At 43.0% G+C, this 25,293-nt stretch overlaps 2 protein-coding genes across 4 annotated transcripts in view; one reads left to right on the top strand and one right to left on the bottom strand.

Moving 5' to 3' along the window:
• TMEM255B (transmembrane protein 255B) overlaps positions 1-5,099 on the top strand; it is a 76,277-nt gene extending 71,178 nt beyond the window's left edge. Inside the window, exon 7 of one of the 3 annotated variants that reach the window (XM_055803285.1) lies at positions 3,308-5,099. In XM_055803285.1, coding sequence (XP_055659260.1) covers positions 3,308-3,475 — 168 coding nt within the window. In that variant the 3' untranslated portion in view covers positions 3,476-5,099. The remainder of the gene's footprint in view (positions 1-3,307) is intronic. The other 2 variants (XM_055803284.1, XM_055803283.1) reach the window with 2 other exon arrangements.
• Positions 5,100-7,005: 1,906 nt separating this feature from the next.
• The window catches only part of GAS6 (growth arrest specific 6), a 41,416-nt gene continuing 23,128 nt past the window's right edge, over positions 7,006-25,293 (bottom strand). Inside the window, exons 7-15 of the mRNA XM_055802570.1 lie at positions 23,725-23,850; positions 22,477-22,598; positions 21,567-21,685; positions 20,987-21,176; positions 15,353-15,517; positions 13,643-13,811; positions 11,753-11,925; positions 10,990-11,218; positions 7,006-7,597 (exon numbers count right to left, since the gene is read on the bottom strand). Of these exons, the coding sequence (XP_055658545.1) occupies positions 7,446-7,597; positions 10,990-11,218; positions 11,753-11,925; positions 13,643-13,811; positions 15,353-15,517; positions 20,987-21,176; positions 21,567-21,685; positions 22,477-22,598; positions 23,725-23,850 (1,445 nt within the window). The 3' untranslated portion in view covers positions 7,006-7,445. The remainder of the gene's footprint in view (positions 7,598-10,989; positions 11,219-11,752; positions 11,926-13,642; positions 13,812-15,352; positions 15,518-20,986; positions 21,177-21,566; positions 21,686-22,476; positions 22,599-23,724; positions 23,851-25,293) is intronic.

Here is a 25,293-nt window from a genome sequence, read left to right as displayed (position 1 = left end):
TTCTTAACTGCATTCCAAAATAATCACAGTTCTTTTTCTACTTTATCTAAGTGTGTTCATTTGTCTTCTCTCCCCTTCATAATGTCAGAGGCAGACACCACCAGCTGTTCCCAAGCCAGGAGAGGTTAGTGAGAAGCACTGGGCTCCAAAAGGGAGAGCACTTAATCCTTTCCCTGGGAAAAAATAAACCAGAAAACAAGCCACCTTCCTCCTGTATGAGCTCATGAGGTTGTAGTTTGGAGAGAAGTAATTTCTGCATCAGTATATGAGTTAAAAAATCACAATAAACTTACTCAAAGCTAAAAATGGTGAATGTTAGAAGCAGGCCCAGTTAAGAACAGCCAGAAACTTAACTGTCATCCACTTCCATTAATTGAGAGCTGTGGGCTGAATCCATGGAGCTGGAGGTCTTCATGACCCATCTAGGTGCTCCAGGCAGTACCCCGCTGCTGTATTCAGGCTTTCACAAGCCCTGCTCAGCTGGTCCTAGTCCTTAAGCCAACTACAGGCCCTGGGGCTGGGATTCATCTGGCTAAACACAGGGGTTGTTGGCAGGTAGGGATCTAGTGCTGCCTGAAAATGAGGTCAGGTAGCCACCTGGCCCCTGCTGCCACTCTGGGAGGGTCCAGGTCCTGTAGTCCCTGCGTCCCATCTGTGTGGATGTCTGGGATATCCCACGGCATCCCAGAAGGGCTGGACACTTACATGTGGGCAACTGAATTCAGGTCTAGCTGTCCATAGTGCAGAAGACCCTGCCTGAGCCTGGAGTCCACAGAGGGAGCCACACATGGATTATTTCAGTCTACAGATGTATGATGTGAGTGCTACAAAAGACCCTGAAGGCCTTTCCACTGACTAGGGGTGGGATTCCATTGCTACGTGGCACTATGCTGTGTGCTTAGGTATCTGTGTTCTTGAGCCTTCAACCGAGACACTAAAATCTGAAACTGAACCCTGTATCCTAGGGCTGCAGTTCAAGGTATGGCATCTGAGGTGGGCTAATGTTTGCAAAATATCCACACAGTGCTGGCTGCTGTGGCTCAAGGGCTGCATGAGACTCACACATATTTCTGGAGCAGCTGGCAAGAGGGTGCCCTTGGGCACTTCAAAAAGTGTAATTTTTTGCTTCCACGTCAACCAAGATCCACCTAAGAGCCCCAGGACGCACCTCTCTTCTCAGCATTCCCTTTGGCTCACCAAAGCTTTGGCTAAACACTGTTCCTAAGGCCCTGCATTTCACTTTGCCCTACACCTGCCCCTGGCTGGGGTAGGGTCATGTGGTGGCTCAGTGCAACAAAAGGAGCAAAACCTTCTTCAGCTAAGAGTTAGGGGTGGAAAAAAAAGTGAATTGATGCCAGTTAATGAAGTAAAGCAGTTAGCAATCAATTACCGACTAATAACTTTAGTTTGAACCCTCAGCTCAAGTGAGGAAATCCACAGCCCTAGTTCCACCTCCTGGGAACATAACCCACCTTGGATTACTCTGGCATGCAGCACACCTAGCCTAAGCGCTGCCCCCACTTGCATGGACTAAAGCTCCCTTAAGCCCACAGGCTATGAACCTGAGTTCACCTGTGGCTCCCACCATCGAGCAGATTCATTCATAGCCCTCTGTGGAATCTGGTATCTCACTGAATAAGTGCTTGCTGGAGAGGAAAACAAAGTCTTTAAAAAACCCACAACCTGAGCTGGCAGTAAACGCTCCTCAGTTCCCTCATACTTCCTTGTCCGCCAGCAGAAATCAGCCAAAAGCATAAAAGAAAGGGTGATAACAAGAATGCATTTTGAGAAGGGTTTCTTTTGTTTACTGTGGCATGTGCTAACAAAATCATTCATCCCTTACTGGTACAGTTCAGTCACAACTAGTCTTGGTAGCAGGCCTGCCAACTGGTCAGGTAAATGATTAGCTGTGCAGGGGCTGGTGGTGATGACAGCAGTGAAGGCTGTGCCAGTCATTCCTGCCAGAGGAGAGCTCATTACAGAAGCAATTCCAGGCAGACAGATGGAAACAGTGGCTGCAGTTTGAGGCGCGAGGGAAGCAACAACTCCAAAATAAATTACAAAAACAAACCACCCAAAACCACAACAACTGCAACAGTTTGGAGCTGATGTAGCTAGCAGGTCTGTCAGCGTACCTGCACTGCCTCCTGGAGAGCTGAAGGGCACAACCGACCTCCCTGTCAGGACATCCCCCCCCCCCCCCCGTTCTCACTCACCAAGTCACCCTGTGGTACAAACGCAGGCCAACATTCTCCTCACCATGGGGCTTTGGCCCAGGGCAGCAGCCCCCGCTCACCTGGAGCCCCCCAGAGAAGCCAGGCACCATGGCATGGGGTCTGCCCGCCCTGGGCAGCTCTGAGGTGCCATTCGTTGTCCAAGTGCCAGCCCTGGCACTGGCTTTCTAGATGGCGACTATTAATTTTTTTAGCAGCAGAGAGCAGCGTTTACTTGCCCAGATTTTTCATTTCCCTTGGAAAACATCCATGATTACTATTTTTCGGTTTGTTTTGATTTTTAAATTCCAGGCACTTTAAGCCTGAACCTGAGGGGAGCTGCGCACAACTCTTCTGATGAAGCCCATGGATTGGCATGTGCTGGCATACGAGGGGAGGAGTGAAATCCTGACCCCTCTGAAATCAATGGCGAAACTTGGTTTAAAGCAGTAGTAGGATTTTATCCAGAACATCAGTCCCTACATGCATTCTTTCGTTTTAACAAACTCTGCTTGTTCCTGAACATGAGCTGCTTCATAAGCTCTGTTTTTCATGACCCTTTCAGCTGAACCTCATTATAGCTGAGACAGCCAAAGTGAAAAGATCCACAAGGGATACACATGCCTACCTGTAAAATTTTCTCTTAAGAGTCATCTGCATTTGGCACAGGAATAAGACCTTGCACTCACGCAAGCATTATAACTGAGGTTAATTACATCTGAGATAATTCACATCTCACAGTGATGCTTGGAAAAAAGCAGCTACACGTAACCTAATTGGCCAGTCAGGTGCAGTGCCTCACCCAGGAAGCCAGAGCATCTTTTCCTGCAGAAATTCCTGTTCTGCTCTATTGCCTAGCTCTATGCGCAATGTCTGTTAAAAATGGCTTGGGTTACAGGTGGAATCTGTCTTGTTTCACTAGACACCGTCATTGCTATACTTAAGGACGTGCTTTAAAACTGAGTGTTGTGCTGCAATGCATAAGAAATTTAATCATGGGGCTTATTGTATAACACTTACATGGCAAACAACGGAGAGCTGCAAATGGGGTTGTAATCCTTTACTGAAGGTTATTTTTCTTTGTCTATATACAGCCTGCCAGCAATTTTCCAGGAACATCATCTACTGACATTTCTTTATCAGAAGAAACTCAGCCTCCATCCCAGTCCAGCTCCAGCTATGGGCTTGCTCCCAATGCTCCAGCTCTCTACACACCGACTTACTTCTTGCCTGGAGAAAAGCCTCCACCATATGCACCATAGAACAAAGTATTTATTTTAGGTAGCTGGTAGGATTTTATTTTAATAACCTCTAAAAACTGTGCTGTGCAGGCACTAGAATTCCTAAGAAACCCACTGTGGATGCTGTTATGGCCACTCTGCTTTTACCCGCATCTCACTGTGAGCAGAGCAGAACCCTGGCAGTGTAAGGGCAGACATGTCACCAGTGGCATGACCAGTCACCACTCAGTTTGCCTGCAGTCAAATGCAGTGTTGCTTTCCAGCTACAATAAGCGTGAGATGTTTCCTTCTCAGTACACTGCAGAATAAATTCTCTTCAAGAGGAAAAAATGAAGAAAACACTCAACACTCTGGATACGTGTTCTGCTTGCATAAACCAATGTAGCGGGGTTTTAGCCTGTGTTGTCTGAGTGGGTAGTCAGGAGCTCTCCAGGTCAGTCATTTTTGGTAGAAAAAAAGACCAGGTGTTTGTTTGTTTGTAGTATTTAATTTAATAACCCTTTTTGGTGATAGTGTTGTACCAATAAAGAAAGTGTGGCAATTATTTTACAATAAAATTGTCTGTGTATATTTATACTGTACCAAAGACTGTGTACATTTGTAAGGACAGGAAAACAAAAGAACAGAGGAAAAAGTACCTTACTGAATAGTTCCCTCTTTCAGGTTTCAAACAGAAAGGTTAATTTTATTGGGACTATTTTGTCTGAACTTTGTGCCAGTCTAGTCTGCGTAGTAAAATGTCATGTCAGTGGGCTAAAGATGCAATTTCCAGACACCTATCTTAAGCTGCACTTAAGCATTCAAATTAATTCCTTTCTAGTCAAAAAGAGGACCACGACCAAAACCAATGTTAAACCCCAGTGATTTATTTTTAAAGTGATCAAGACCCGATCCAGGCATTTTGCAATGACTGAAACAGAATGGTGAAGGGTCAGAATTCCTTCATACTTTTATTTTATTTTCTCCTATTGTATAAAGACAAAATTATGTTGACAAGGCTAAGCAGCAATACCTGTAGCAGTGCCACTGGCAAGAACAAAGTCTTGTCCCTGTTGTGTGCACCCATTTAATTTGATGCACTGCATCAAATTAACTGGGATCCCCCTTAGCAAAGGGCTGCCGTATTTCGGGGCAGGAGTGGCTACACCAGCATGAATAGCCATCAGCCTGCTGCATCCCTTCACAGAATTTTGCTCCTGCAGGAAGGGTGGTGATGCTCCTTGCTCTTACAGTCCAGACAGCAATGAAGCTACAGAAATTTCCTGAAAGGCCAAAGAGCAAGGCAGGGAAAGGAAGGTATTTCTCATTAATTTTTTGAGCAGCTGCTTCATATTATGATAATACTAAAAAAACCTATATAAACAAAACCAGCTTACTTGACAGTTTCCTTTAAAAGGAAGTGACACCATCAGACTAGCTGAAAATAAAACAAAGAATGATCATCCTTTTTCATAATACTTTCCACCTTTCAAGAAATTTCTGTTTATTCATGTGTTGTACCTCTATGTACAAAAAGGGGATTCAGTACTAATAGACATAAGATCAGAGGTTAATTTATATGGACCGTAAAAGCCGCATTTTGTTCAATTAAAAAGGTTTTTCTGAGATGCAAAGTCTGGGGCCAGTGATGTTAACATCAGTGACAAGGTACCTTACATGTATTGTTGACAAGGCGAGTTATATGCAGCTGGTTGAGAAAAGCCAGACTCCATCACACGTAACGGTGACTTGGGAAGGCAAACACCATCATGCCAAATGTCCCCCCCTTCCTTCTTCTTCCCTGAGCTTTATACGCTGAACATGACACCATGTGGTACGGGATACCCCTTGGGTCAGTTGGGGCCAGCTGTCCCGGCTGTGTCCCCTCCCAGCTCCTTGTGCCCCCCCAGCCTCTCGCTGGTGGGGTTAGTGAGGAGTTGGAAGGGCCTTGATGCTGTGTAAGCGCCGCTCAGCGATAGTGAAAACATCCTTGTGTTAGCAACACTATTTCCAGCACAAATCCAAGACACAGCCCATGGTAGCTACTATGAAGAAAGTTAACTCTACACCAGCCAAAACCAGCACAGAGACGTATTTTGGTAAAGGACCAAAATAACCATTGAAAAACACACAGAAAACAACACTGCGGTGTGGGAGTGCTATTAACCAGAGTATCTTCAGGATTCCCGGCTCTCACAGGAGATACTGATGTTTCTTGGGTTCACCATCATATCACAAGTTGATCCAGAATAATCAACTCCAAGAGAGAGCACTCTCAGGAATGATGTTGTTTCCCTTGCTCAATAAAAGAAAGCAAATACATAGAGCTACCTCTGTGTTTTCCTATCGATGCACACTCCACCAATAGGTTATTACTGTCTAGTAAGCAACTGTCTGCTCAAACTTGCATCTGGTCATACCTGAGTGTAAAGAGTCTTCTGAGATGTCTAATGTCAGTCTGAACGAGTAGGTTGGTTGAAAGTGATAAAGCTCTGGTCTTTTCTTCCCTTCTCCATTACTGCTGACTGATTTGGTCACAACGCGGAGCTATGATGTCATGCCGTCTAATGGCTAATAGAGTACCTTCCTCTGCTCTGCTAAATAAAGCAGGGATCCTTACCAGGAAACATGTTTGGGATAGTCTTCCCCCTCTTCCATCCTTTCCTCTGGGACAGTTGTATCTCCACAGCTTGGTCACAGTTGTCACATATGTGGTTTATTAGGCTAATCTGTCATCTCTGTGTCTGATTAGGCAAAACATGATGTAGAATGACCAAGAACAATTCATAAAAGACCTTGTAGAATTAGACCTTTTCCACATTAACCGTCTGAAGCACGGGGTAACCTTAGCTACCCATTATTCGGATTTCCACCACAGCATATACCTGCCCTTCTCAGCTCATTAATCTGATGCAAGACAAGGACCAAATAAAGCAAGATTTAAGTGACTCCAAGGAGGCTAGGAAAGCCCACCCCAACTTCACGAGGAATGCTTAAAAGTTGAATGCATTTTATGGCTCTACAACCTCGCCAGAGTAAACCCACACACATATTCTCACCACACTGCAATTTGGCCTGGCTAACTCCCAGATTCTCAAGCCTCTCTGCTCCCACTGGGCTCACAGTGAATGAGCCAGCCTAAAAATTAAGCAGCAAAAACATGTCATTGCCAGATAATATTCCCCAATTCTTGACACCTCATCAGTTGCTTCAGTGGTTATTGACTTGAAAGCCATGTGGCTTTCAACTTATTGAGTCTTTTCTTCTAATTGTTTCCTGCTGACCCAACTTCGTTTTCCATTTTTGTTGACCAAGAGTTTTTCTAAAGGTCACAACTGAGTCTTCTATCTGTGGTACCATAAAGAGAAACTCTAGCAATAAGAATAGCAGCAACCATTTGCTCTGCAGCCCAGGAGATCTATAACACTGACATAAGCACATAAAACCCTCCACCTCCAAACAAAACCCCAAACCAAACAACCAACCCCCCACCCAAGCAGTGTCATCTCCACATCAGGTGTATCTGAGTCATTATCTCCAAATAACAGAATAAAGAATACTCTCAGTACAGGTAAATTAAAAACTTGTATGTAAATATTTTATTCTCTCATATTTTGCAAATCAGAAAGCAGTGTTTGGTAATAAAAAATAATACAGAATTATTATTTTTTCTTCCAGTCCACACTCATATATTACCAGGTTTTCCACATTACAGATAAAACTGTCTCTTACAGTCTAAAGATAACATTCACTTTTGGTATATTCTGCACTTTTGGCTTATTTACTATTAGTCTTCTGAACTATTTACAAATATATTACAACCTTTAAACTTCAAAGCAAAGGAATATTTCAATAATCAATCTGACATAAGGATCAGTAGCTCCTACATAACTTCAGTGTTTAAGAGAAACTATACACGCAGTGCGGTAGGTCTGAATAATTTATATCTTTAAAAAAAAAAAAAAAAGCATTGAAAGTTTCTGACTATAAAACTTTCGCATTGCAGTGGTACCTACTGACCCGCCTGGACTGGAGGACAGGAATGTGAGGTGATGTCACTGTGCTTGTGAAGAGCCTCATCTAAGTCCAGTGCCTTGTTGCTCAGCTTGACAGTCATGCAGCCATGGTAGGATGCGGTGACGGGAGTGGAAGTGACAGGAACGTCTGTGTGAAAGCGGAGATAAACATCTCTGATGGCTGGTTTTGAATAAATACCTGCCCTACCTATGATTAGATGACTATCACTTCAATGAATTCAAGCTCTCCTCCTCTCTGCTTCAGGATTTCTACCTGCCCCCTGCCCCTCTTGCTGGAAGGCGACAGCACAATCCCAGACATGGGGAAAACGCCATCTGCTCTCATGCCCAAAAGCCCTTCTCCCAGGCTGAACTCTTCCTCAGCTTCTCTGTGTCTCTGCAAGGCCTCCAGTCCTGATGAAACTATACCCTGCACAGCAGCAAGGCTTCACTCCAGTTCCACAGTGTTCACACTCCTTTCCGTCTCAATGTTTTCCTGCCCTCCATCTCTGGATCCTCTACTTTGTTACTAGTGTAGTTGTTACACCCTCATCTAACGCTCTTTCTTGCTCTCTCACTCCAAAATATCTGCCAAAAGATTATACAAAGGACTTCATGACAGCAAAGCTCCTCCTATATGCAGCCTCTAACACTTGCCAGACTCACCTTTACCATAACTATGCTATGTATCAGCACAAGGAGGTTGCTGGCATTCATCAGAAAGGTGCTGGAATACATCAACTGAGTTAGTAAGACTAATGAAACTATTTTTTTCTATGGCAATCCGTTGGTGACATGCTTTTAATCAGTTTACCAGAGGCAGAAAACAAATAGCAAGGAAGAAGACACAAAGTACAATCCAACAGACTAGAGGAAGTTAGTAAATTTTATTACTAACTTCTGTAATGTCATCTCCACACTGATTTTAAAAACAACCAACACCCCACACAGTAACATAGTAACATGACAATTATGTGAACTGTGTCCTCTACCCTTCAAACCAATCAAGCTGGTTGTGCAATGGCAAGCAATGAACATCTCAAAGCTTATTTAACTTCACAGTGATGCAGGTAGCTAAGTAACCCCCTTATCTTTACACTGAAGCAAGGACAACTTGAACAATAGGTTGTCCTGTTGACCTGAGATTATATGCAATTTAAAGGGTTCTGCCTGCAGGGCCAAATTTGAAGCTGATGTGATCAAACACTTCTCAGACAGACTCTAGGACTGCATGAGAAAAGGAACATTTGTGTGGGATCTGTAAGCCATGAAGAGTTACTACAAATTTTTCAGCTTCCTGGCTGAAAAGTACCATTGCTTGCTAGCTGCTTAAACTAATAATGTTGGCTATTTCCTATTCCTCCCGGTTTACCAAATTCTATCTGTGAAGTCTGCTTAAAAGAAGGGGGCATCTGTGCTGTAGTACCTCACATGAATGTAAACTAAATTTTGACTCAGAAGAAGTTGAAGCGTGAACATGCATCTAAGGAAACATGCAGATTGCGTTTATGCGTGCCGCAGGGCTGACAGACAGACAGTGTCGACTTTCAGGTGGATTTGTAAAAGACACTACCTAAAATATTTTTTTTTTTTGTGTGTGTGTTGTAATTGCAAATCAGGCCAAATATTTAATTTTCTGTTCTGACTAGAAACGGATCTGTCTGAAACGTGCTCCTGTAAAAACTCTGAAGTCTTATCTAAAGGCTCCTTCACCTGGTGGTATACACATTGCCTGGAAAAACACCTATGCATCATATAAATTACATAATCAAGAATTTACCAGAACTGAAAGTACCACAGAAAAGGTAGTAAATGCCTGTATGTTCCCACATATCTCTTGAAACTCTAAATAATATTTCTTCCACACCTGCAATATTAACCATACTTAGGTTGGAACATATTTTGACCCAGAGTTCTTTATTTGTGGCAAATGGAATAAAGACATTAAGTGTGACCACTATGCTTTGTTCTTTCCACAGGGTATGGAAGCAGGGAACAACCAAAAACGACGTAATGTTTTCAAAATTTGAATGAGCCAAACTCTCTTCGAACTGACCATTTGGTATAGTTATTTAGCCCAGAGTGCTGAAATATTTATTCGTTTGGCAAATGACAAGGTTTCTTGATGCAAGTGCTGTTTCCTCTCAATAGCAAAAGCAGATCACAGGCTTTGTGATCACAGATACCCATTGCTAAGCAGAACAGATCTAAGGGGTAAAGTAGCTGAACCTAGAGAAGTCAGCTGGGTCTAAACAGCCACAGCTATGATATCTCACACTTAGTTCTGGCTAATTAAAAACTGTGCTTCATCCAGCATGGTTAGTCTAAGCCAACCACAGAGCACTTGGGACAGTGACAGAATGGGATGGTTTTCTGAGCTGTGAAAGTCTCTGCTGTGCATTTGAAAGCTACCTGAAAGAAAGCAGGTGACCTCTGCGCAACGGCCAGCTCAGACAATTCAGTCTGACACTAGAAAATGCCACATTTGGGGATTCTGCCTTGCTCCTGTCAGTGTGTGAATGTCCCAGAGTGTGTGGCCTCTCCCTTGTCGCTGTGACTAGAAGCCATTAACATCATTGGCGTAAATACTCTGTAAACTCTTATTCATGGTGGGAACAGTGATGCCATGTGTCCTAGCACACGTGGCACCTCAGCCACGCTGTTCCAGCCTGACTGCTTCAGTGCCTACCAAGAGGCCAACATTGCTGCCTCTCCCTTGCTTGGGCAAGTAAGGGCAAGATTTTGTTTAACTGCTGACAACAAAATAGGATGTACCGCTGTGCATTGGAAACCTAAATGTTTCCTTAATTACATTCCTCAGCAGTAGGGACTGATAAACCAGTTCAGCCAGAACAAGAAACAAACTCCCAAACTTGGCCGAAATTCGTGATTCAGAGGAAAGTTTGATCTTCCAGGTCCCAAACAGAGGAGCAAACTGACCTTGCACAAGAATCCCTGTTGTTGCCAAAAAGCCAGCAAAACTATAAATGGTGGGACGCCCTTGGTTGTGCCCTGTGTACCCTCTTCTGGGAAGAAATCTCTTAATTGTCTAGTGCTGTGATCAGTTCACAGACAACATCAGCCAGGGAGAATCACCACACTGAGCTTTCCCAAGGTTCAGTCAAAACAATGTGAGGCCCTGGTGGTCCCCCCAAGGAGTGCTCACACACATCCCTTAAATTAATGAAGCACTGCTGGAGCAGGTCTAGCTCCTATGCATTTTTGCAGGTTTAAGATACTGACCCTGCTTACACCTATCCTTCAGAAATCATTCCTATTGCTGACCAAGCAAAATCTCCTCTTTCTATTGTTGTTTCCAGCTGTCCTCAGAAGGACGCAATCATTCAAGAAAAAAAAATAACTGTCAAGCACCCCCTCACATCTGCTAAGACCACACACTTGCATTGCAGACAAAGCCTGTTCAAGCAGAAACACAGAAGGAGGCTCCCATCTTGCATGAATGGAGACAGTTTTCCTGACCACCTGCTCAGCAAGGTGAGTTGGGAGTCTGCAGTCCATGCTACAAAACTGGATGCTCACCTGGCAACCCTCCCACGTATGTCTTCACTGTTGACTGCAAAGAGCTCTCCAAGATGGACAGACTGTCTTCTAACTCAGAGATGCTTAGTTCACTCTCTCCCACTATCCCATCTACTCTCAGGGATAAGTGATCTTTCTTGAGGAGGATGTCCACAGAGTGTTCCTTCTTATCGCAGAAATTTATTGCCAATCTGGACACAACTGTGTTCTCCAAGGCCACGATGATAAACTGGACAGCAAGAGAAAAGAAAAAAAGAGGCAGTGAGCAGAAATACACCCAGCCATGCTTATCCGAGACCAGGAAGACCCCACTGTGGTCTTGTTTACAAAGCTTTTGCAAAGCCACTAGAGAATTAGCCTTATTGCTATTGCTAGCTGTGTTCTGAGGTCATTCGCACAGATGAAAAACCAATGAACCAGTGGGACTAATCGTTAGTCGTAACCACTGTCTTCTCAGCGGGTCTTACAGAGGTTGTTGTATTGCACTGGAACCAAACAGACTAGAGCTGCTGTACTGTAAATGAAAGGTTGGCTCATGGGTTTTAGTGAAATCATTCCTGATTTACACTAATATAATGCCAGAATCTAGCCTTTTATTATGAATACTATTAAATCAGTAGCTTCAGCACTTCATCATAACTACCGCGTTCTGAACTGGTGGGAGTAAATAAGCAGGCAGGCAGAAAACCTGACAACTGTTTTTTGAAAACAGTTCCCAGGAAATAGCAAGGAACCTTCTCTAGAAAAATGCTTAAGTCTGTACCTGTTGTTTCAGTTTCTTTGTGGAGTGATAGTCAATCAGAGACAGTGATAAAGGGACAGATGCTTCTTCTGTAACTAGAGCGAAAAGCACACCAGTATCTGTTGCTGGTTGAATTGCAGCATTTACTTCTATTTCCCAACTTGTCTTGGTTTCATTTCCAGAAGAAGGTTGCACTGCAAAAAAAGAAATGTGTAGCATGACATAGGACTAACAGATCAAATCGGGAGGCTGTGCAATTTCTGTCTGGAGAAGAGGATAGATGGATGAGCATATGGAGGGACTGCCACATTTCTTTTCCTAAAAAAAACCCTAAAAATTCCAAAGCACCTGAACATAAAATCAGAGAAGAAAAAGGCACGAGTTTCCTCTTGTTACCTTCTGCATTCTGCTGTCTTTCAGAATATCAAAGAACAAGGTTAAGCTTTTTTATCACAGAGATTCAAACTCCCATGGCTGTCAATCCAACACATTCAAAGAATTACTGCAAGCTTAGGCACCCTATTTTTGAATCATTCTTGACTGTCTGAAGATCACTGAGGAATCTAAGTCCATATCTGACATATAGGAAACATTTCTATGAAAGCCTATGTTAAACTGAAAAAGGATATAAGCATGCTACACTGATAACCTACCTAATCACTTCCTTATCACCACCCTCTCAGAAGCATGGGAGGTTTTACCTCACCTGCTGAACTCTAAACTAAACTCTCTAGCATCTTTCTTACTGCCCCAGTGCCCTTGTAATTTAACAGGTGATGCTGGTTACAAAGAAAGATTTCAATCCTGCTTCTGCAACCTCCCTTGATAGCAGTATTACCTTTGCTGGTTCACCACATCTTAAAATACAGTCAGTTCTTTATAAAGCTTACCATTACAAAGCTGCTGCCCGCCTGGCCCCTCCCCCCCCCCCAAAAAAAAAAAAAACCAAAACAACCCACAACCAACAACACCCCAAACCCAAACACCAAACACACCCAAAACACCCAAAAAAACCCCCCAAACCAAGCAATTATTGTTTGCAGGAAAAAAAAAAATGCAGGTTCCATGGCCTCATCTCTGCTGAGTGCTGCCACCTGCACTTCCAATGCTGCCTTGTCTTTCCATTACAGCTTTGGAATCCGTGTGGTGAATGAGACAACATACACCTGATACTCCCTAATTTACAATGACAGAGTATAAAAATCCACATAATGGTGCACAGAGAGCTTTTGCAGAGGACTTACACACCAAACCAAAATAGACGGTTGGCACTTGTATGGGTTTAAAAATACTGTCAGTTGATTGGACATGTAAACAAACAGAATAATCTAGAACAAAGAAAAAGTGCCTTTTTGAGCGCTAAATTAGTATAGCCAAATTTGGTTTGAAACTTGTTATTACTGTATCTAGGCCAAGTTCACTCAGCATGTATTAGGGATATGCTTAGTCTGTTTGTCCCAAGTGTAACTAATACCACCCAATGATTAGAAGTGAATCCAATCTTGGACATTTAGTTACAGACAACATTGATTTCTGTGCATCAACAACTCCAGACACAGCACTGTCTTGCAGCTCTCCCTATTTAGCAGAAAGCAGCGGATAGGGCTGGAACCACCTACACTGCTGTCAGAGATGTGAAGCCCCTAATGCTGAGGATGAGCTGGAACCAGCCTGGATGTGAAATGCATATCATATATGAGCATATTCGTACTGGCTCTAACCATCACACACAGGCCTGCCTTTGCTATGAACCACAGGTTTAGCTATTCCCTCTCCATCCACAGCTGCCAGTCTTTTCTGCATCAATCAACACTGAGTATGGCACACCTGTAAGATTTAAACTGTTCATTAACCAAGCATGGTTACTGGCAGGACAAGAGGTCAGAAATAAAAAAAAATAAAAGTACTTACCATAAGTAAGATTAAACACAGCAAAACCCCGGCCAGGATAGAAAGACCCTCGTCCCGCTACAGCAAAGCACTGCATCTTTTCATTCATCTTTATGGTCTCTTGGATGGTGGTGTCCTCTCCATTCAGCCAGTTCCATGCCCGCATGCAACCATCCAGCCGAGCGTTCAGCTAGGAAGATAAAACAGCATCTCACGCCTCAAACTAGTGTTCAGTGAAGAATAACTGATTTTGTGTGCAGAGGAACACTGAGTTATATTGTGATACCAAACAGGAGCAAACATTTTTACGTGTTATGCGCATGCAAACCAATTGGCGGCAGCCCCAGTCCTGCAATCCCAATCAAGTAAGTGGTCAGTACTCCCCTGGAAGCTCTCCTGAGCTCAGCTTGTCTCCACAGGGCAGGAGGGCATTAGCTAATGCAGGTGCTGATTTGGTTGTATTGATTCTGCTAGCTCCTTTACAGGCTGCACATCATTAGTGCAATTTACCTCTAAAGCTCTGTAGCCAAAGTGATGTAACTCCTGTAATTCTGCACTGCAAATGCTGGAGGGTAACTTGAAGTTGAAAAACCAGTCCTTTGTGTCACTGCAAACAGCCTTCATGACACACAAGATGCTGGACCTGATCATGGTGTAAGTTGTTGGGTTCTGGCTAAAGGCAGCAGTGCCTGAGCCACAGGACGGGCACACTACTCTGTACACACCTTGTTCCTTCCAGCCTCTAGTTATGTTATCCTGTACCAAATGTCAGCATTAAAATGTGAGGCAGCATGGAAAGAGAAGGCTCCTTGCAAAGTGTCTAGATCAGCACCATTACCCCCAGTTCACTGAAGCAGAGAGAGAATTAAGTATCTGAGCCAGGATAAAAACCTCAGGAGCTTTTGGCTCTCAATCCTATATTCAGACCACACCCCGAGCTTAATGTTTCAGACAAGCAGTGGCCCTGAATGACTTCTTGTGAGGAACAGGAGCCTTCCTCAGCTGCTGCGCTCCCAGTCACAGAGCCGCAAGCTTGTCACCTCATTTAGAAATAAAGAGATGCCAATTTGGGTTTCAAGGTGCCAACTCTGTGTGTGGTGGACATTCAAAACGGCCTGAGCAGCAGCTATTTCAGAAACACAGCAACCACCCAATCATCTCATGCAAAGAGTGCCTCAGCTTTTATTCATATGCCCTATCTACTTGTATTAGGAGGAAACAGAAAAATAAGCTTCTGTTTTTACTTGTGTCTTACTAAACTGAAACAGCAAACCCAAGCAGCAAAACTGTGATACAATATACGTGTAGCACAAACTTTGGTCACAACACAAAATGTGCCCCCAATGGTTCCCAACCTCATGGGCCCAGTGGTACCTCACACAGCAGGGTGTCCACTGACTCCCCAGAGCCACACATGGTCTCCAAGCCAGCATGACCACCATTAATTTTGTCATGGGCTCCAGTTTTGCTGTGTCCTAATTCTGCAGGCTAAGGATGGGTTACATCTCACCCAAACTTAACAATCAAAAAATCAGGAGTCTCACCTTTGCTGCTGGCTTAGGCTCCCTCTATAGTTAACGAAGAGAAAGCCATATCTAGAAGGTGATTATTTCACCTGTTTCAGGGCAGGCTGAACTGCTCTCAGGAAGGAGTTACACTACCCCAAGAGAACATGAAATCAAGCCTTTCAGGCATGCAAAGTAACATGAGCGATCGATCCATAGTGCTTACCGGTAGAATAAGGTCCTTTGTTTTGAAAGGAATGCCTCCTACTGTCAAATTCAGCTGATACAGTCCTTTGTCTAGAGTAAACAGATCCCCTGAGACAGCTATTTTCATAACTGCATCCCTGTTGACCTTTATAACCAAACTTCTTTCGAGTTCTTCAACAGAGATCTGAAAAAGTAAAATTGCAAATAGAATAATTCAGTATAAAAAGAACTTACCTGAAGCCTCAACTAAAGGACAGACACCACCAGTGAAATCCCCAAGACGGAGAAATATTTTTTGTCCTCAAGCCTCTTTGTCTAATTTTTAAGTTACATTCCACCTTGATATTTAAATCTTTACTCTAGAAAGCAACCCGTTAGGTTACCCTAACAGTGAAGACAGCCCAGGTACTTCAAAATAGCTACACAAAAATACAAGTGGATTAACTACATGACACTTGCAGGTTGCTCTACGCAAAATATGAATGCAATATTGTTACTAATGAGAAACTTCCTATTACAACTGCATGTTAAAGGAAAAGCTGGAAACAGATGTCTTTTGTTGGACCAGTGAAAGATAATGCAGGAGCTTTCCAGCCACAGTCCTTGAATACTAACCCCTGGAAAAAGAACAATAGATGTGATTTTTGAGAGTGTAATAAAAAATGTGTAATTGTTTTGGGTTTTTTTCCTCTCAAAAGGTCTGCACGTTTTACCTCCATGTCTATGAAGAGATACTTCCTAGTAGCCCTTAGCATCTTAGGAAGATTCTATTGCCACTGAAATTTCAAAAAACCCTATCATTTTAATTGTGACCAGGCTGCACAGAGAAGCACTATAAAGCAGCTAGCTCTGCAGAGGGAGAGGAGAAGGCAAAGCACAAAGCTGACACGCAGAAGGCTGCTGAACAGCAATAAGGATTCTGCTGCCTTGGGACCTGGGTCCTGCTACCAGCGGGGCATTCTGTGGCAGTAGCAGAACACAACCCCTTTCTTCCCCTATAGAGGAAAGGAGCGTACCTCCACTATTTCATAATATTCAGCATAGCACTCTTTCCCACTCTATGACAGATACCCCACCTACCCACTTTTCATCCATAAAGCTTCCCTGGAACACCCAGATGTGTCTTCATCAGTGAGCTGCTATACGTATAGAAGCAAAAATCTATTTCAGTGGCTGTTTAGACTTATGCTTCCTTCTCCCTGCTAATAGCCCAGGTCATGAGCATCTTTCCCTTGGCATTTCAAGAATAGCTGTCCTAAAATTGTTTCCATCAGCTATGCTGAGATCTCGCTCAGTGCTGTAGCATAAAGGATGATAGGGTTGAGCATGTTTATACCTGGACACTCCCTTTGGATTGCAGTCTTCAAAAGTGAAGATTAAGTGGATTTGATAGTAGAAAAGATTATTCACCGACTATCAAATTTTTTTCTTCTCCTGCAGATACCAGTACCGCCTGGTTTATATTGCTAAAACACTATTTACACCTAGTGTGTTGCTCTGTGCTGTATCCTATGGGACATGAATTTATTTGTCTTAACTTGGCTTGACCTGCTTGTTTAAAGTGGCATCTACACCTCCTGACTGCATTCCATGGAGACACACAAGCCAGTTTCAAACAGGCTTTTTTGGGCATCGGCAGGCTGTGAAGTCCACTCAGTGGGTGGGAGCATAAGCCCACAGGTCCTGGTAGCCACAGCCCAACTGCCTTAGCTACACTGGCTATCTAGCTAAAAACTCACTCTCGGACACCTCTGCTTGGTGTCACGTTCACCACTGCCCTAAGGCACTGGGGTGTGGAGTGCCAGAGGGAACTGGCACAGGCCATCTCCCTGCTCCTAGCACAGATCATGGGCAGCGATGGAGCAAACAGGAATGGGGAAAAGCCAGCTGCAGCAATGTCTATACTGTGCTTCTCCTGTGAAGAAATCCTGCAATTTGCAGGGCCACCCAAATTCAAGGCCTTCTAAAATTTTATTAGATTGTATAGAAAGTAAAAACATAGAAATGTAAAAGAAAATAGTCTGAGTTCTTAGCTGCTTCTGATCATTAATATCAACAAACGCAAAGCAGTGGAAACTTCCATAGGAGACGGGGTTAATCCCTGTGGAAACTCAACAAATTCCAGTTTAGGAAATTACATTCTCCCTGCTTCACATTGCCCTCTGGCACTTTCAGCTTGGGTTCCTCATATTCAAAACTTAACTGCTGGTGCACGACCATCACCTACAAACCACAAGGGGAAACATTTTGGTGGCCAGCAGGCTGCTCTAATTCCCTCCTTTTGTTGCAAGGAGAAGCTAGCTGCTGACTGCCACAGCATGCCTAGGGACATTCACATGGGGAGTTCTCCTAGCGAAGGGCTCCCATATGGTTAGCCATAAGGGTAGTCAGTCAGCTTTGTGTTTTGGATTCATGCCCTGGATAACTCATAGCACACAGCTAGCCTGTCCCCTCTTTGCTGAAAAGCAAGTGGACAGCTCTGAAAAGGGATGGGTGTAGAAGCAGCCGCAGGGTTAAAGCCAAACATGAATCTGCTTGTGATTGCTTAACCTTCAGTTCTGACATTTAACGGTGCAGGTAGGTTATTATTTTTGCTAACCATACTGTCCTCAGAGTGGTACTAAACTAAACATCGAAAATAAGACAAAATGAGGACTTTTTTTGGAAATGCAAAACAAACAGAAAGCAAGTGCATTCTCTGCTACCATCAGTTCATACATGCCACTTCATCCAGCTGTATTACACACAAATAACTACATTAGAAGTTCTTCCTGAGGATTGCTTGTTTGTGTTTTCAATGCTGGGAATGATCTTTTAAAAACAGATTAAGAGGGATCAAGATCAGAGAAAACAACCAGGTAGAAATACTGAAAATGCCTTCATATTTCCATAAAAGTATGCAACTTTTGCTCAAGAGACCAAAAGATATACACTACTGGTGCTCTTTCTCATGTTTTTGTTTTAAATAGCCATTGTTTTTTCCTCTGCTGAAAGTTAAATAGTAAAATTACTATTTTCTCACAACCCCTATAAAGCTCTCCCATGTATCCAAACTCCACTGGTCTAGGTTTAACCAAAACTAAGGGCTTGATCCTGTGTATATTGAAGTTCAGACTCAGACTAAAGCTCCCAAACTGCATTTGAGTCTGGACTGTGACCTCTAAAGGTTGTTGGCGTTCTGTTTCACAGAAGGTGAAGCTGGAAAGTACACACAAGCCCATACTTGAAATGTGGCTACATGTCTTATAAAAAGAGACAGATAAAAATGAATAACCCCTCCTCAATGGGATTTTCTAATTAAAAACCATGCTGGACAGAGGAAAAAGGAGAAATGAAAGAGGGGATAAAATGGAGGAACCGATTTAAGAGTTGTATTGCTCAGCCATACAGATTAAATGCTATTTAGAGACAGGGGTGACACTGGATGTTAAGCAGAAGAGAACGAAGTACCAATAGGGTGGAGGCAAGGGATAAGAAAACAGAGCAGAGAAAGGAGAAATCAACAGCACTCCAGCAATGCAAGCAGCATTCCAAGACTTAGAGGCGAGTCAACCATAAATTCAAGAGACTAAAGGCTCCTTCTTCCTGCAGCCACTCATCTGCGGGTAAATCCTTCTGCCGTTGGCCAGTATCACACACAGCATTAACAGTTTCACTTTGGGAGATTGTCAACAAAGCTATGGCCATTGATTTGCTCCAGGCAAGCACTCCTCTGCCAACACCGCATGGTGCTCTCTCCCACCTGATCCCATACTCTATCTTTGGCAGCTGCCAGGCCCTGCTCAGCCCATGTGCAAGGCAGCACTGGTGGCTGCAGGGCCACCTCTGCTCCTCCTTTGGCATGGGTCCTGTCCACCTGCACTGCACCCACAGCTTGGTCTGCACTGTCCCAAAAAGTCTTGGGGAAAGGTTTCCAGAGGATTTATACACTCTCAAAAAATGTGCAAAGAGTGCACTGCTGCAGCAAGTCAGCCAAGCAATTTCATGTTTATGATGGTACCTGGGGGTAAGAGCCCTGACACTGATGGCTGGCCAGAGACCAGTACTTCTTGCCTAGAAATGATACTTACTTTTATCACACTGCCTTCTCTCCCTGCAGAAAGCAAGCACAGCCTTTGTTTACCCCATAACTCCCACGTGTTTGAGCATTTTTGTATTACTTGAACAAAGAAAATACATTTTAGCTGTCTCCCCCAAAACTAACATGGGAAAGTTTGTAATTACTTCATAATGAAGTTTGCACTTAACAAGTATGTTATGCTCCCATGTTAAACAGTTTAGCATGGTAATGACTGTTTTTTGTGATTCCCAAGACACCCCAGTGGCATCAGCTCTGCTTTACATCTTCTGTCACCATCTTCTCTGCGCAGGCAACTACAATTGCCATATTTCAAATTAGCAGAACAAATCTTACAACACATTTAGTAAGAACTGGCTTGAGGCTACTCCTACCTGTAAAGATACACAGCATGTCATACATTTTATCTACAGCTTTGCTAAACCTCTACAGCTCTCCATTTGGAATCTAAAATTGTTTCACTGACAGCAAAGCAACTGACTTAAACATCACCTCATCCACTGGAAACATTACCAAATGTCAGTAGTTGACACTGAATGCACTCAAGGGCTTCTTTATTTATTCAATAGCAACAATTTTTTTCCCACCTTGCTTTTTTCTTTAATGTATAGTTCTGATATTTTTTATACTCAAAACTTAAATCAGAAAATTATTCATAGATACTAGCATCTGTCTCATGTGCAAGTTAGCAGAGAACTTCTCACCCACTCTCCAAGAGACACGTCAACTTAAAAGTCGAAAGATGTAATTAAGTAATAAAAAATGAAAGGAGAGGAAAAGGCAGAAGTGAGAAGGCACATACAAACTGCTAATCTACTGTAGATCATACTACAGGATGCTTTTCATGATCCTGTCACAAATAGTAACACCCATGATGCTTCCAGAGTCACCAGGAGATGTTCTGTGAGAGTGTCAAGAGCATGAATCCTTAGAAGCTCCAAGATGCAGTGCATCATCCGGGGAGATTGCTGGGATTATGTTAACGAAGAGGTTAGTAAGCACAGAGGTTCTAATAGACCCCAGTATCTTTACAAGGGAAATGGTCTACTGTATATAGCAAAAAGCCTGAAGACTTTTAAAAAAGGATACTGTAGCATAAGAGATTTGTCAAGGGCTCAGAAAATTTAAACCCTGTGACTAAACAAACAAATAAATGAATAAATAAAAGCAACAACACACACACCCCATACGCCAAATACCCTTAGAAACATCCTTAAAAGAGCAGCTACAGAGTTCCTTCCCCCTTGTGCCCTTTCAGCCCTCACCCAGGGGCCATCTTCTCGAACTGACGTGAAGTCAGCTTAGCACTGCTGCATCTCAAAGGCACTGTCTCTGCTCTGGTTGTGCAAATTAGCGATGCAGTCTAGTGTACAATGGATATGAAGTATAATGCAATTTGTTAGAATATTTTTCCTTCTCTCCTTCAAATGTATAATGTACTGGCATGCATTGATTGGATAGACGGATAGAAAAGCATCTTCTCAAGAATGCACAAAGTCTAGCTGCACGTGACAGAGCCCGTCAGGAACAAGCCAAGGAACTACCGGTAAGACGTCAGCCATCGTCTGGACTCACCGTTTGCCACATGCCGTGGTTGATAAGTGGTCCGCTGCTGGTCACGCGGCCTATTCCATTGTATTTCAGCTGCAGCTCTAGCCGTCCTTTGCGCAAAGCCAAGACTACCCATGTGCTGTCTTGATGGCCTCCAGCAAAGAAAAGGATACCTTCAGGATCAAAGGTTCTAAAGTCGAACTCAGCCACAAGTCTGACCGCACAGGTGCCAAGAAATAAATTAGTTATGCAGAGTTCAAAAACCACAGAGTACTTTCCATACAGATACCATCAATTCTAGCAGTTACAAAGCTCTGTTAAAACATACTAGCTTTTAATGCACTCCTGAAAGACTTAAGCTGTGAAGACGGGTTTTAAAATAGCACCTAGAATACATTACTGCACTTCAGCAACTATCCTAGGAGCCCTGCGGTCAAGGCTGCCTCTCTCAATTACTGGTTTGGATAACGTTTCACCTTACAGGACTCCATAATTCAAACAAATAATGATGATCATAGGACTAATTGTTATTGTAATGACTTAACTCCATTGCATGCATTAAAGCCAGACAGTGCATTCGACTCTCATTCTAAATTGTCCTCACCTTGTCAGCTGTTTCCTTTTGAAGCGCAGCCTGATAACAGGAGTGCCACTGAACATCCTCCCCAGGTACAAGGATTTAATACTTTTTCCAACAGCAAAAGGCACACATGGTATTATGTCCTATAATCAAAACACATTTTTGAGTGGTTATTCTCACACAGAAGAAAGAGAATCAGAGAGTATGCCTCCTTTTCTCATTCAGTTGCTGTACACACAGTAGGTTAGGGCACTTTAATGTCCATACTCTCAAAATACAGTTGTTTTGGTACTGAGAACATTTCCTCTTTCCTTCCCTCCTCCTTCCTATCTGCCTTGGGGGAATGTTTTCCTATTGCAGAATGAAATCATACTCATAAGATACAGGTTTTCTGCTGCAGTATTATGCCTGCAACAAAAGATGTGCTAAGAACTTGCTGTTGGTTGGTTTCTGCAGAAGCAGCCCGTGCCACTGAAGCCCATCAACCTCAAATGCCTGGAGGATAAAAGCGTCAAGTGCAAGTGTCAGTCTGTAACTTAAACCATACACCCTGAGACCTTTGCACCATCCCACTGGGTCTAACTCAGAAAAGCTTGTGCAGCCAGAGGTAACTCGTGAGTCTAACTCAGAAAAGCTTGTGCAGCCAGAGGTAACTCGTAGCCAAATGAGACAGCTCTGCCAGAGGGCTGGCAGGGCTATCACTGGTATATTCTTTTTGGAATGGGGACAGGAGGAGCCCAAGAAGAGAGCCTTTAAGGAGAAATTTTCTTTTCAAGAGAGCTACTGTTCCCAGCTTATGTGACTTTGCTAATATGATTCCCTCATGCTGGTCACTCAGCTCAAGTGGCTTTGGTCCAGAGCTTCACCGGTTATTCTTAACTGCAATGTAAAATAAAGGTCTGTTCTGCAGTAATGGCAAGGAAGACTAACATACCTCACACGTATTCATGTCCCGGGAAAGTTTTACTCCCCCTCTGCCATCGCAATGACAAGTATAACTCCCTGGCGAGTTGACACAGGTCTGTTCACAGAGCTTTTCTTCACATTCATTTATATCTACACAAAGAAGAGGGGAGAAAACAGCAACTGAGTTTGTTTAAACATGAATCACTTGGGGGAAAAAACCCGTATCAGTGCTGTTTTGTAGCACCTTTCATTTGAGCATGCCCAAGTGCTCTGTAGCCAGTACTTACCCTACGCCACATCTTTACGGGAGGGAAGAGTTAGAATTAGCATCTGCACAAATCTATTTTCAGAGATTCCAGCTGCCCAAAGGTACACAGCAAGTCAGTGGGAAGGCTGGAAGCAGAGCTCAACTCCTGGTCTGCTGGTGCAGAGCTCTGTGCTTTAACTTCTAGACAAGACTTGCTCCCTTCAGGCCCCTTCTGCTACGCCTGTGCTGACTGGCTCTGGCTCCTTCAACTCACGTTCAACTCAGGGACTGCTTGCTTCATCATTGCTACTCAGCAGGTGGATCCTCAACAGACAAGTAAAAGCTCAGTTTCTCATTCATTATTTTCTTTTTTTTTTTTTTTTTTTTCCCCTTTGGCTTGTTTTTTATCCGCTTCACAAACGAATGCAGGAAAACAAACGGCAATGGCCCACAGGGATCTCTTCAGGCAGACATAAACACTTAGAGCCCGGTAGGGCTGATTGGCGTGCAGTTCAAGTCATTATATTAACTTAGACAAAAGGCAGGGAACAATGCTAGTTTTGGAATACTTTCAAAACTTACTCCGTTGAGAAAGCTTGCAGGCAGTGTAGCCAGCAGCACTGTGCATGGTTCCAATGCATATTAAGCTCCTAGTTCAGAGTAATATCACAAGACAGGTTTTGAAAGAACAACAGCTAGTGCTCTGTAACTTTTCTTGTCCTACAAAGAGAGACAGCAACATGCACAGATGCTTCTGAGCTTCCACCAGATCTTACACTTGTCATAAATTCAAGAAACCTCAGTACTCTGGCTCGTGCAGCTTGATTCAAGTCATCAAAGATGAGTGCAAACTCAATGAACTCGAAGATGACTGCAAACTCCAAACCCACGACCAGGAAAAGGGAACAGAAGTCCACAGTGCAAGCAAGATTACAGAAGCTTTTACCGAAGCCTGAAATTAAATTTCTGGTTGTTTATAGCTTTAAATCATGTAATAAATGCTAACATGATGTTATTTCATGAGCTTACCCTGACAAGTCTTTCTCGTGTCATCGTACTTGTAGCCTGCACCACAAATACATTCATATGAGCTTATTAAATTTTTACAATGAGCTTCTCCACAGATGTCTGCTGATGCTGTGCACTCATCTATGTCTGTAAAACAAGCAATTAAACAACACAACTTCAGAGGAGTATAATCACTACACTGTTCACATACTGGAGTGGGCTCAGGGTCAAGAGATCCCTACATTACTTTGGTAACTGAAAAACAGTATCTTTAAGAATCTGCTTCCAGGGTTAGCTAGCTATAAGTGACTTCAGGCTTTCAAAACCAGTTTGTCTTTCTTTCTTTAAGCCATTAACCACTACTGGAAAAAACAATGCAAAGTGAGCCAGGAGAAAAACTGTAAAACAAAAAAACTCCCACAAAACCAAAAAGCCCTGCTTCATTCAGGGGGCTAAAACTCTGGGTTAAAAAAGCAGCAAGCAGGAACTGAGGAACAGCAGTATGAATTTTACCAAAACACAGAAGGAACACTCAGCCTGTAGACATCATAGATTTTTGTCCTCCTTCCTCAGCCAGGCTAACAATAATTTTTCATGCATTCACGAAACTAAGATCTAAATCTGTTGATCTGTAGTGGCAAAGGGAAACTGAAGCTGCCCAATTTGTCACAGAGCAGAAGTCATGTCTGAGAGATGTCGTGGGGTTTCACCATGAAGGCAGGCAATGGACTGGAACTGGAGGTCCATAAAAACAATCAAGTGGGTTTTTAAAAGTTAACTAATAACCAGGAAAATCCTGGTGTTGACAAAACATTTGCAGTATACTGAGAGTGCGATATTTACTTTTGCTTTCTAGTACATGTTAAAACTATGATTACATGTTACACCTTGTGATTTTCCCACGTATGGGTAAACTGGTCGATGGTAGTCTATGTAGTATGCTATGTAGCCTACAAATGAACAGACAAAACCTAACTTTTTAGTGTGTGAACATGATGACAGGAATAAATGTGAAAGAAAATTGAAATGCAATGATAAATGTCAGGTGGCATTAACCACAGTTGACAGTAACCTCAGCAATCAGGAGGGTCACAAGCTGAAGCTACAGAATGCTTACAAGCTATGTTCACAGTGCTCTAATAGAGAGTACTAGGGTATTACACAAATATACATAAATACAGAATCAAACATAATTGCAAGCCTACTTGCCGTCTACCTGTCCATGTCAACTGGCACCAGAGGACAACTCAAAAGTGATGCTGGCTCTTCTAAGCAGCTGTTCCCATTAGAAAGCCCATGTAATCTATACAGCCATGACTTTTTTACAGTGGAAATGACACAGAAATAAAATGTCACTGTTTTTTTGCTGGTAGCATTAATATGTTGTTCAGATCAGGTACACAAACTGTTTAGAAGTATGTCCTCACATCCATCTGTAAGAGTTGCATACACAGACTTACCTGTTTTTTCATGAGATACTCAAAACTTTAAGAGCCACTTGTGATCATTAATAAGTCTGTGTCTCAGCCTGCAGTTTCTTAACACTTTTAAAATCTCAGTTGCTTAAGTTTGGGTTATGTAAATTCATTC

The sequence above is a fragment of the Falco peregrinus genome, chromosome 4 (genome assembly GCF_023634155.1).
Source record: "Falco peregrinus isolate bFalPer1 chromosome 4, bFalPer1.pri, whole genome shotgun sequence".
Lineage (NCBI taxonomy): Eukaryota > Metazoa > Chordata > Aves > Falconiformes > Falconidae > Falco > Falco peregrinus.
Note: the sequence above shows the minus strand (reverse complement) of the source record. Positions and strands in the feature narration are given on the sequence as shown.